The sequence below is a fragment of the Benincasa hispida genome, chromosome 3 (assembly GCF_009727055.1).
Source record: "Benincasa hispida cultivar B227 chromosome 3, ASM972705v1, whole genome shotgun sequence".
NCBI lineage: Eukaryota > Viridiplantae > Streptophyta > Magnoliopsida > Cucurbitales > Cucurbitaceae > Benincasa > Benincasa hispida.
In genome coordinates, this window is record NC_052351.1 from 62911447 (window position 1) to 62925057 (window position 13611).

The window sequence follows — 13611 nt, forward strand, 5'->3', positions numbered from 1 at the left end:
TGAACACCTCCCATGACCCATGGCTAGGGATAACCCCAAAAATGCATGTGGGGTCGAGTTCAATATGTTCATACTTGCAAAGATAGGAAATAACAAGTATGGTATAAATGCTAAGTGCCAAGTTTCTTTTCGAAATGAAGAAAAGTGCGCCCAACTAATTAAGTGAGAGCATCTAACAATGAGTGTTTTCCATTAATTGAGCTTCGATGGCCCCAGTTCTCACAACGGGTTGACAGATGTGCAAACAATGGTTACGAAAAACCAAACACCAAAAGTGGCATAATGTAAAAGAATCAGACTCCAAAGACCAAAGCTACAAATAAAATATACTTATTTGTAGCCTCTAACTTAGGAGTATGGGGTTAATGTCGAGGGTAAAACTGTCTAGAGAAACTTGGCAAAGGTTTAATCGATCAAGGAAAGGTCGCTTAAGTTCAATGCAACAAGTAAAACCCAAATAAAAGGGACTAATAGAAGAGGGAGTTGAAACCCATTACAAGCTGCTCGACCTCAGCTTGGGCTAAGGTCGAGCCTAGTAGATTAACCTAAGACTTAACGCACCCAAGCTGATCAATCCAATAAACCCTAGAAATCCTCCGAGATGGACATAGAAACATGTTTCTAAAAGGATTAGGTCACAAAACCCTTAAGTAGTCCATGAGAGCTTCATAAGAAAGTAAGTTTTAAATATTGTAGTTTACACTTCTATTTTTGATTTGTGACTAACTTAAGCATTAAGTTTTAAATATTGTAGTTCTACACTTCTATCTTTGATTTGTGACTAACTTAAGCATCAAGAGTGGACGTGGTATTTGCCACCCCATTGTGTAATCTATTCTTTTTCGTAGGATTATCGCTCTCTTCATGCAAATAAATTTATCGTTGATGTCAAAAATTCGCCAGGTACACCTTCCTTCATTTTCAAATTCAAAGAGATTTAGAAAACAGTAGACCATAAATCACTCTTTAAAGATGAAAAGTACTAAAAAAAAAAAATGAATAGACACTTCCAAACCTGAACTCTTTGTTTTACTTGGTTGAAGTATCTTTTGAGGAGGTAGACCTTTACCTCAATAATGGCACATACGTAAGGACTTTACAGTAATTTCACATCGCATAAGCTAAAAATTTGAGGTTTCAAAAGAGAAAAGGAAAAATAAAAAGATCCCGCTCTTGCTAGAAATTTGAAATTCAAACCACAAAATTTGAAAAACCAGAAATGGCCACGTGTAATGAATTTTGCAAAAAAATTGAAAATGGGTTTAAGTAGCGCCCAAATTTCCGCATTTGAAATTTGCCCAAATTTTCGCTTTCTCTCAAAGCAGCTTCATCTTCTTCCCTCTCATTTTTCAACTGAGCGTCTCACAGAAGACCGCCTCCCACCAATCCAACGCCATTGTTTTTGGGTCAAAGGTTCCATTGAAGCCCACTGGAATTTCACGGTATGAATGAGTTCCATCTTCCTTTTCTCCATTTCATTTTTTTTTTTTTTTTTTTTTGAAGAATGTAGAAATGAAATGTAGGTTTTCTTGTTAGTTTTGGTTTTAACTGAAAGATTCTGAGTTCTTGTTACTGTAGACTTAGATTCGGGCTTCCTCTTCTCTGAAATGATTGTTTTCTTGCTTCTTCCTTTTGAAGTTCCATAATGTCGGAAGCAAGGGATAGATTGGAGAGGCAAGTGGACCATGCCGAGGTATTTGCTCGTCGGAGATCGGAAGGTATATTGGACGAGCAAGAAATGAATTCTCATTTGATAGGTACTCCGATTGCGCGCCCCACAACGACGACTACTGCTCAACAAAGACCTACGAATCCCGGCCCTGGTGGAGGTGGTGCGAATCTGAGACGGGCTTTTGGTTCTCCCATTTCTGGTGGAATTGGGCGCAATAGATTTCTTTACAGATCTCCAGTGTTGAACCGCGAGAATACGGCGGCTGGGAGTTCCCGGCGGAATAGATCTCGGGGTAGGAACAGTGTGTTACCGATTTGGTACCCAAGAACCCCTCTCCGCGATATAACTGCAGTTGTGAGGGTAAATGACTAATTCACCTGTTACTTTGATATTGTTCTGATAAATCTTTCAAGGTTTTGTTCTGCTTTACTTACATTTTGTGGATTACTTGGATATAATACCTGAATTTGATTCATATTGTTTATAGCAAACCTATTCTCATTGTTATCACATATTGTCTCTGGTATGCATATACGTACTCCAATAGCTGTAAGATTTGTTCTCTGATACAGACATTTGTTTGGGTTTGTTCTAATTTGAATTTGCTTGATCTTCGGGAAACCCCTTTTGATTTTTTTGGTGCAGTTGTGATCTTGTTTCTGTTTTTCAGTTGGTAAGCATTTGCTTTCACTTGATTTTAATTGAATTGATTTTTAACCGAAAATGTTATTGCATCTGTCTAATCCTTTTTTGTGAATCCTCAGATTGGATCACTTTCCTTTCTCTTTAAGTTAATTAATCAATTAATTTTCAGTGTTTTTAAGCTATGTACTACCTACCTGTTTGTCTAAAAAGAAGATTCTTTTGGTTTTATAACATCCATGCTCAATGATTTCATATGGAACATCAACAGTCTGGATAATGAGTTCCTGTCCACCATTAATTAAAGTTAACATAATTCATCTCCATTTTTAGTTTTTATATTCAATGTTTTCTTGGATTCCAATTGGTTTTTAAGCTTCATTTTCACTTGTTATTAGAACTACTTTTTGGTGGGCTCAATATTCTTCGGCTGGTTACTAGGATGTTGTGACTAAGCAGTCCAATCAACATTTTGGGCCTATGTTAATGCTGTAATTTTGAAGTCAAATCGCTGATTCATTTGCCAATGAAGTTTTAAAATTCTGATTGCAATATATATTAACACTGATATTATCGTTTCTTGTGGGACATGTACAGAATACTTGTTAAGCATATGTTGACACTTGTAAATTATTTGACCTGACTTTTTCAATGTATTAATTCATTTATTTTGTTTGAAAAGTTTAATGGATAAAAAAATATATAATTTGAGTGAAAAATATCAAATTTATTTTTTCAAGTATCTAGGTGCATATATATTGACCTTAAATTTGTTAAGATCATAAAATTCTAGTAACTTGATGTAAGACATTATACACCACTCTTTCTCAGATACCCTCATGCACAAAAGAAATGTATAAAGTAGATGAGCCATTGCCTTTTCTGTCCTCATTTTTCAGCTAATATCATATCACGTCATAATGCATCATGTCTTCTCTATGTCACGTGCTTGTGTCTATGCACCATCCATCTAAATCTTTGCTACTTTTTATGTTGATTCACTGATAATTTTGTTGTCAGTGGAAAACATTTCTCCCATTTTTTCACGTCTCCGAGGATTTCACTTGGGAATTCTCTTTTAGAAGTCTTCTTCCACTAATCAAAGTGAATTCTCTTTAAAGCATTGCATCTGGGAAGTCTTTGTATTAGTTCTTCAAGTTCCCATTTCCAAGTATTCTAACTTATTTTGCTGTATCCTGCATGTTGGCATTTGGATATTTAGTTACTGCTCCATGTCATTCAATATCACCTTTGTTTTTCCTATAAATTTCGTTTCCTAGTTTTTCATTTGAGGCAATTGAAAGGTCATTTAGTTATATCTTGTTCTTTTAATCAGGCAATTGAAAGGACAAGAGCTCGCTTGAGAGAAAATGAAGGCCAAGGAAGTGACAATAGTCCAGCTCCCTCGGACGAAAGAGCTTTAGAGTATACCGTATTGGTGGCAGGTGATCATCAAGAGCCAAGCATTTCTCTAGTCACCCCAAAACCAACTGTAGGCAAAGTTCGAAAGATTCTTCGTGGAATCGCGAATGAAAACACGGTAGGGGCCGAGACTCTCACTCCCCAGAAGAAGCTCTTGAACTCCATAGACAAAGTGGAGAAAGTAGTAATGGAGGAGTTGCAGAAATTGAAAAGAACGCCTAGTGCCAAGAAAGCAGAGAGGGAGAAAAGAGTTCGTACTTTAATGTCGTTTCGTTGATTCATTTCAACACGAAAAACACTCCCGGAATTCTTTTGGCAATCATCAGAATCAACTCAGGAACTTTTTGGATCAATCATCTGCTGATGATTATTACTTCGGTCAAGAGCGGCTGTTGATCAGAGGGAGGGGAGAAAGGGATCCTCATCTTCTGATGAGATCTCATCTCTGGATGACTATTATATGTTAGTTTCCTGTTAAAATGAATCCTTTTCATTTGCATAAACCATCTTTGCTTTTAGATGCTTAGTTTAGTAAGGGATTTTACAAATATATAGGCTATTTTGTTGATGTAAGGGTCTGCCTTTGTTTTACTACAGATATAGATAGATAAAAGCAGGCCTTTTCTGGGCGGTGGAAATGTTGTAAATAGAAATTTTATTCACTTTAGACTTGAAATTTTTGCCTTTCGAAATCCTTATAAGATAAAAACATTTTTGATTGGCTGCTATCATCAGGTTTCAATCTGATACATCTATCATCCAAGTTTTATATTATGTGTATGTATGTATATATACATCATATCTATTATTTTTTATGGGATAGTTGTAAATATAGGAATGAAGTCAAAATATTAGTAAATATAGCATAATGTAAACAAAATTACAAATGTGGCAAATTTAAATAATTTATTAGTGATAGATTATATTGTTAGTAAAAGTCTATTAGTTAAATCATATTGTTAGTAAAAGATAGAAGTTTATCACGATTATATTTACAATTCTTTTTTTCAAAGAAAATGTTGTTATACATTTAGTTATTATTGCAATTAGGTTTTATTTATGGATAGTAACCAATAAATCTAGTCAAATCACAAGGAAGATCAAACCCACTAAGGAAAAAAAATCAGAACTTAGTTACAATTTGAATTATCAATTCAAAGAGTTTTTGTAGTAAATAAAACATTATTTGAAATAATTTATTTTAAAAATCTTATCAATGAATTGTTGTAAACAAAAAGCGAAAATGTGGACAAAAGTTTCGGTGTAGAGTTCTTATTCAATTTTGATGGAATTAGATAAAAAAAAATAGGGTATTGCAATTGATACTATTTAAAAATAATAAAAGTGTATAATATTATTTTAAAAAAATTACAAATATAATCAAATCTATCAATGATAGATTTCTATCGTTGATAGACTCTTACTAGTGATATGTTCCTAATAATATGATCTATCAACTATTTAAATTTGACCATATTTATAAATTTTTTTACATTATCTTTGGTTCTAATGTCTATATTTATAATTGTTTCTTTTTTTTTTTTTGGTTGAAAAGGTCGGTGATAAAATCATAAGATGTCGGGAATAAAGATACTTTCAACCGATGCTCACATTACCTTCAGACCTAAAAGCAAGTTTTAAAACTATGTGCCCATTCTTCTCAAAATGGAATGACAACACAAATATCTAAAATTAAAGGGCTATTTTGAAAAAACGACTAAATGGCTTTTTATATTGTAAAATTGGCTAAGCGGGAAATTAACATATTGATTGATATAATCAAATGCACTATAATACCCTCTATTCCAAAATGGATTCAAAATTCCTAAAATTAAAAAAACCAAATTTCACTCCTAAATCTATGGTTAATTATATATATATAATCTAAAAACAGAAAATCAAAACAAACTAAATCTTGACTAATCATTTTCAATTCAAAATATTTCAAAAATGATAATTCTACAATTCAAAATATGAAAATATAGAGAAGTTATTTCAAATAATAAAATTGAGAAAATATTTATAAAAGATAGCAAAATTTTATAATCTATCCATGATAGATACTGATGGATACTACAAAATTTTATAATCTATAGATACTCATCATTGATAGATTATGAAGTTTTGATTATAGATATTTTGATTCATTTTTCTATTTTTGAAAACAACCAATTCAAATTATATTTTTCAAAATAAAAAATACAAAGTAAATAAGATTTAAAATTAAAAAACGTACACAAATAGTTTGGATTCGAAAGTATTTAGAATTTTCATCCAAAAATTTTCCTTCCATTATTTTCTCCCTTCCTTTATAGCTTAGAACTTGTCTTAAAAGGACAACTTACCCCTAAAGTATGGTTGGTAGTTGTAATTATATCTTTAAATTTTTAAAATTAAAAATTGAGTCCTCAAACTTATCTAAATTATAAAATTGGACGCTCAAAGTTACATAATTGTATAAATTATCTTGCTTATATAAGTTTCAGAATTCAATTTTTATCATTTGAGAGTTCAATTTTTATAATTATTGTAAATTTGAGGGCCTAATTTTAATATTTTAGAAGTTTAGAGGTCCAATTGTTATTATTGAATGTTTGAGAGTGTAATTGCAACTACCACTCTATCTTAGGGGTAGTTTTTACAATTTATCCAAAAAAAAGTTTCCGTACTAGAACAACATCTAAATCAATTCTTAGAACTAAAAATATCTTAAATTTTGTTTAACACTTATTTGCATGATTGATACCTTAAAATTTAAAAATCAATTCTTGAACTAAAAATACCTTCCATGTCTAACTTCCTTTTATGGTCAAGAAGAATTTATTACGTGACAAATCTCAAATTGAGATTGAACTTGAACATTTGAGTATACTGCATAACAAAATTATACATATATTCTTTCATGAATCAAGGCAGTATTTATATGAAAAAAAAAAAAGAAAAATGGTGGTTAGAATTTAGCATACCTGTAGATTAGTACTCGAATTTTAGACTTCACAAGCGTGCCAACAACATCAATCGTCGGCACCAATCTCTTCCTCAAATCATATTTCCATTCTCTAACAAAACAAAATCAACATTAAGAACCAAACTCAAGATCTCATAAACAAATTTCAAACATAAAGAAATGTTAATCACATAATTACTTCCTAAATATGCAGATTCTCCATATAGAAAAATCCAATTAACTTCGCATGAAGAGCTTTCTGAACATCTTGTCGATTCAAGTACTTTGCTACAATATCTCCCGCACACGGATCTTGATCTTCCTATCCAGCCTGCACGAAACATCAGATCAAACAACAATTTCAATTTTTAAATCACACAGCCAGAGCAAAAAAGCAAAAAAGAAAAAAAAAACCTAGAAATCCCAAGAAGAAGCCGATCACTTGGCCATAGATGAAGCTGTGGAGCAGAGTGGAGCGGAGAGGATCGGTGCGATTGAGATTGCCAAACTGCGAGGCATTGGCGGAGGGACAGACGTTACAAGCGGCGATATCGAAGTAGTTGATGATTGGAGAGAGCTCTTTGGAGACGTTAGCGGCGACAGAGATGCAAGCGGGAGAGAGGGAATTGGTGATTCCTTCGGTGACGAGACGAGAGACATTGCAGACGGAAGTGAGAAGGTTGAAGCTGTCATCGGAGATGAGGCCGTGAGACCACCAGTTTCGAACGCGTGCGGGCCTCGTTGCAAGCAATCGTAACAACAACGTCGCGCCTCTACCCCAACACTCGAGGTCTAAATTGTGTAATAGCGTTGCAACACTATCAATAGGGTCGCATATAAAATGAAATTTTAGCCATTTTAGAGCACCACTCGATTTTCTCTCAACTTTCTTAGCTTTTTGCACTCTTTCTCTCATTCTTTCCTTATCTTTGATACATCCATGATATTCCTTGATCAAATCTTGAAGGAGATACTACATTAAGGTAAGTAATTTAGTTTAATTTAGGTAGATTCTTAATTTTCTTGTTATGCTCTAAATCTTTTATAAATTCACATGTAGTTTCTTGAATGAGAAACAACTTTTATACATTGGATTTAAGAATTTTTGGCCAACTTTCTTTTATTCAATGAATGTTGAATTAAAGCATGTCTATATGCTTAATTCAATAGATCGTGGAAACATAAAGAAGTAGTGATTGGCTTAATCTCCTTCTCTTCATCTTCTGTGATTTCTCTTTGTGAAAAGAAACTCTCCCTGAGAAAAGTTCTCATCTTCTCCCTTGCTTCCTTTTCACCAAAAACAATCTCAGCGATCCCACAATTGTGCTGCGATTTCTCATCCTAGAGAATAACGAGGAAGCACTTGTGGTGGTGTTGCGCTTTTGATTTGTCGTGTTGATGCATTGGTGAGACTGGAAGGGAGATGCGTTGGTGAGACCGGAAGGGAGACGAAGATCTGTCCGCGATCGTGCTGTGATTTGGAGATGAAGATGAAGCGAGAAGACCAATATCTTCAAGGGCGACTTTTTTCACTATAGATAGCATGCTTAAAGAATATTGTTCACCAATTTCCATCCTCTGCTTTATATAAGTTCTATAAAATGAACTTTGAGACTCAATTGCATTCACATACTTCATGTTGTGGGTATTCGGAAATCCTTCTGAAAGGATATGAGACTTTTAAAAAAGTAGTTATTTAAAGAGCAAAAAGTGAGGGTTTAAAAAATTTTACGTGGAAAGGAAAAAAAATTAAGAGTAGGACGAAAAAAGGAATTTTGAAAAGAAATAAGAGCACAGTGAGGAGTCAAAGATTCGATTTTTTTTTAAACAATGTTTTTTTTAAAAATATAATGACAAAAATAGGGTTGGAGGGAAACGTGTTTTGTGAAACTATTGACAAAATTTGGGTAGTGGAATCGTGTACCCGTACATGAGTATTGTTTAATCCAGTCAGCACCACGTCGGCTGACTGGTTGACCGGTCAGACGCAAACTCGTGGACCCGGTCCACGATTTTCTTATTTTTTTCTTTTATTTTAAAAAAAGTTTGATGACTATTTTTTTTTAATGGTAGATGTACAACAGTATTAAAATTTTAGGAATTGGTCCACAAATTCCTTCATTATTAAACTTAATTCTATATTTAATCTACAATGAAAATATCTTGCACTCATATTAAAAATATATATATCATGATATTAAAGAATATTTACAATTAGTTCTTTAATTTACAATTTGAAAATGAAAGTTTACATGAAATTTAAAAACGACCCCCTGGCCCTTACCCCTCATGAGGTTGTCTTCATGTCCCTCTAAATTAGGTTCACCCTATTGTCCCTGTCGTCTATGACGAATACATCTTCGATCGGTGTCAGCAACATCGAGTCGTCTTGTTTGTTGATAATACCTTCTACGTTGACCAATGTTTGCTGACACATTGAACCCAATTCTAATAAGTTGTTCTACACTGAATATTGTTAAACATCGCCGATAAAATTATTCTGTACGATAAAAAAATAAATATTAAATAATATTCATATCATATATATGAAAAATATCTGATTTTAAATCTCTTACCATGCAGTAATAGTAAGCGCCGTCAGGTGTGATAAATCGCCTCGTGATCGAATTTTACCAGGGAAAGTAGTCGTTTGATACAGCTGGCCCATTTGTTAATTCTCCTTGTGCACAACGATCATGTCGTCCATGCCAGTAGGATAAATATTCCGTATGGATTCGACGCCAGTCTTGGTCGTGCTTACCTCTCAAATCGATTTGGTATAGTGTTGGGAATGTATAGGACAACAAAGGTATCGTTTGTCGCAGACCGAACTGTCTTAACACATGATCTGGATGATGCCACTCTACTATATGGAAGCATATAAGAAGGCTAACGGTCAACTAGATATCTTCATCATCACGACAATAATCAGGTAAAGATGACCAAATCTGTGTGTATGGCGTCCAAATAATCCGATAAAAAAAAGTATACATATAAAATGTTTTAAATATTCATTTATATACACATTTACTACCTAATTGTGCATCAACATGTCAAATATTTTTTTGTACACGAGCAACATATTTGCTGACTGTTCAGAGGCAACTAATACACCACTCCATCTAATATTATAAAAAATACAATTAATTTATATTCTTACATAAAATGGTAACGAAATAAATATATAAATGAAATAATACCTGGCACTAAGTGGACGATGATCTGGGGCCTGTAGCTGGACTCGTGGTACTATAATTGGAAATCGATCATAAGCCCATACTTGTAATAGTATCAGTGGCCCCGCTATTTCCAACACTTATGCATTGGAAGCCTGACAAAGTTCTCTATACAACCATGCAAGACAAGCACCACCCCACGAGTACGTACCAGCGTGCTCGAAATCAGACAATAGTGGGAGGAACATGAGATGCACTAGAGTATTTGACTTGTCAGCACATAAAAATCCTCCAATAAGCTGTAGGATGTATGCTTGTGCATACCTACGTACACTGATGTCGTCGGCATCGAGAGGTAATTCTGGAAACTAGGATGCCAACCAAGGGATACTCAATCTTGANGAGGTAATTCTGGAAACTAGGATGCCAACCAAGGGATACTCAATCTTGATCCCTTTAGATCCTCTGGTAGAATGCCTAAGAGCTCTTCACAAACGTTCTTCCAGTCATACTATAGTGAACCTGTCAATGGTTGCCCGTCCACTCGTAACCCAAATTGTATGGCAACATCCTACAGTGTAATCGTATATTCTCCACAAGGCAGGTGAAATGTGTGGGTTTTTGGTCTCCAACGCTCAACTAGAGCAGTAATAAGGTGTCAATCAAGCTGGATTAAACCAATTTGTGCAACCCAAGAAAATCTGCCTGCTGAACATATGGAATAATATGGTGATCAAATGGGATAGTATATTGTGCAGTCGCCTCTTTTCTCCGACAACTCAACATTACAGTGGAAGACCTATCCCATACTGTCTGTGAATGATGCGTATTCTGTTGGTATAATTGTACCGAATTAGAAGGACCAAGCTCCATTACCTAAAAAGTTCAAATTACATTACATAATAAAATCCATGACATAAAAGATACATAAAAAGTACATAAAAAGATACAATTACATAAATTCATTATAAGTACATAAAGAATACAAGTACATAAAATATACAATTACATGAAAAATATAAGTATATAAAGAATACAAATACATAAAATATACAATTACATGAAAAATATAAGTACATAAAGAATACAAGTACATAAAATATACAAGTAAAAAAAAAAATACACCTAATGACCCGAAGACGACGAAGCACCCAGTGTACGTTATGGACAAGTGCGTCTGTTATGTCCTTCTCTCTTGCAAATTGTACATCACACTTTTTGGCTTCTCTCCAATCCATTTCATTATGAATGCGCGTACTTTTTGGCTGAATTCTAGCCAATAATCTGGGTGTTGAATTGGATGGAAGCGGCCTTCATAACAACGATTGAAATTGGACAATTTAGCATGGAACCTTGAATGATTTCCATTTATTGCAAGAACATATTCCTTCTTTCAAGCTCAAAACTTGGGTGTGCTGTCCTTTATAGGGAGAAATCATACTTATGCCAGTTTGTACTTCGAAAGTTTGACTTTCTCTGTCAATGGATGTCACCGTATGTGCAGATGCTCGTTTTTCCTATCTCTTCAGTTTTTTTAGGGCATAATCTGTATATATGTCCCCACGATCGAGTGCTTTACTGATTTCTTGTCGGTGTTCAAAATATAGTATTGTGCGATAGAATGTTATCCTAACCAAAGAAGTAATTGGTAACATTCTAGCACTTTTGAAAACACCGTTCATGCATTCAGCTGCATTGCTTGTCATCCACCCATAGCGGTACCCACCGTCGTGTGACTGTGTCCATTTTTCCAAGTCAATGTCTGAAAAAAATTCAAGACATTCAGGGTGCAATTGTTTCAATTCTTTCATGCACTGAATGAACTTACGCCTTTGGTGTTGATTTCTGGCCTTAAACACCAAATTTTTTAGTTTCTTTGATTTTAATTTCGTATTGCAATTACTAGCAACATGATGAAGACAATATCAATGGTACGCTCGGGGTTCACTCCAACCAATTTCTTCATTATTAATTGCAGCAAGAATGCCCTTATGTCTACCAGAAATCAAGCAAATACCCCTCTCTTTGGGTAACATATTTACGCAATGTCCACAAAAAACATGACCAACTAGATGAATTCTCACCTTCGACGATAGCAAAAGCAAGGGGAAATATATGTCCATTTGCATAAATAGATAAGACTGTCAATAATTTCTCCTCATACTTTCCATAGAGATAAGTTCCATCAATCTGGATTAATGCCCTACAATGGTTGAACCCTTCTCTTGCAGGACCAAAAGACTAAAAAACTTGTCCAAAAATAGTTGTACCTGACACTGATAACGGGCAAAAATGTATGTTATTACAGTGCTAAGTTATTAAACAATGAAGGTTTGCATTGATAAAATATGTTAATTGCGTCGAAAAAGCACTAAGTTCATAATATTGCAGTCGCATGCGTTCATCGCATAGAAACAGTTAATTTTTGTATTTTTATACAGAATATGCGTTGACGCAAGTCGAAAGCGCAATCACAAGAAATCATCGATCGAGCGCAGCATTACCGTAAGGCTTTGTGGTGATTTGTGCTCACAAACATCTGCTCAAGAAGGATTGCTGCATAGAGTCGGCGCAACTTGGTGGGCGCATCTGGGTGAAAGGCATAATTAATCACGATGGGACAGAAATGATGGTCGAATTTGAATTAAGTTGACAAGCCGCTAAACAAAGCACACTCAGCTTTTCGATGATAAATATTCGGCACATCAGTCAGAGAAATTAAATCCATCCATATATATATGAATCATAAGAGAGAAGCCCTTCACCCCAAAGCTCTATAAATACGAAGGCATCCTTCAGAAAAGGGTTCACGAGTTTGGATACTTAGATAAATTTGTCCATAGTTTTCCTTTTTATTTTAAGGCGGAGCAAGAGAAGAGCTGAGACGCTGGAAGATCGCTCAGGGCAACTCGAGAGAGAACCCGGAGGCATAGAAAGCAGAGAGCGGACTGACTCTCGCGAGAGCGTGATTATCTTTTGAACACAAGTAGAAAAGACAGTGTAAAAGCCTGAAACACAAGAGATTGCTACCAGACTCTTTATTCTCTTCTTGCATTGTGATTTTGTATTTCAACTTTATATTTATACAATGGAAGTTCTCATTCTACATCTGTTCACTCTCTTAGCATGCATGAGTAGCTAAATTTATCGAGTGGGTTGAGAAGAACTAAGCTAACATGACCTAAGATTTTCATTGCTTGTGATTATCTTGTTTTATGCTGTGCCCAACATCCCTTTAGAGCTACTCGAGAAAGAGTCTAAAGAAAGAACCTAAGACTTGAGAGAGCTAGGTTAGAATCTAGACTCGAGAGAGCAAGATTAGAACTGCATAAACAAGAGATAGGGACTTAAAGATAAGCTCTGTTTGCCAACCTGCATCACATGCATCCTAGAGATAGGTATGATATTATGTGGTCGTCTTATTTATGTGTGTGTCATTTTGTCATCGCATAAATAAGAATAGAGGCTTATGTGTAGGTCCTATAGACTTATCGCATATATTGCATGCGTTCTAGCATTAGAAGTCGTAGCATTCGCATCGAGAGATGATTTATTATTGTATGTGTGTTGTATGATCGCATAGTATGAATGCATCCTAGGAAGTATTAGCCGAAACCCTTCTCAACCCGTTCACCGCATACTCATCGTATCTTCTGTTTTATCAACTCTTTTCGAAACTCTGCCGCATTTGTTTATTTTTATTACTGAAAACAACATTCCCAAAAACCACTTGAATTATTTGGTTACGGCAA

The 13611-nt window shown here is 34.7% G+C and overlaps 1 protein-coding gene across 1 annotated transcript; it reads left to right on the plus strand.

Annotated features, from left to right (window-relative positions):
* Nucleotides 1-1281: 1281 nt before the first annotated feature.
* On the plus strand, nucleotides 1282-4455 carry LOC120072935 (protein POLYCHOME). The gene is made up of 3 exons (XM_039025470.1): nucleotides 1282-1442; nucleotides 1639-2032; nucleotides 3651-4455. The coding sequence occupies exons 2-3, from the start codon at nucleotides 1646-1648 to the stop codon at nucleotides 4011-4013; spliced, it is 750 nt and encodes a 249-aa protein (XP_038881398.1). The 5' UTR covers nucleotides 1282-1442; nucleotides 1639-1645; the 3' UTR covers nucleotides 4014-4455.
* Nucleotides 4456-13611: the final 9156 nt, after the last annotated feature.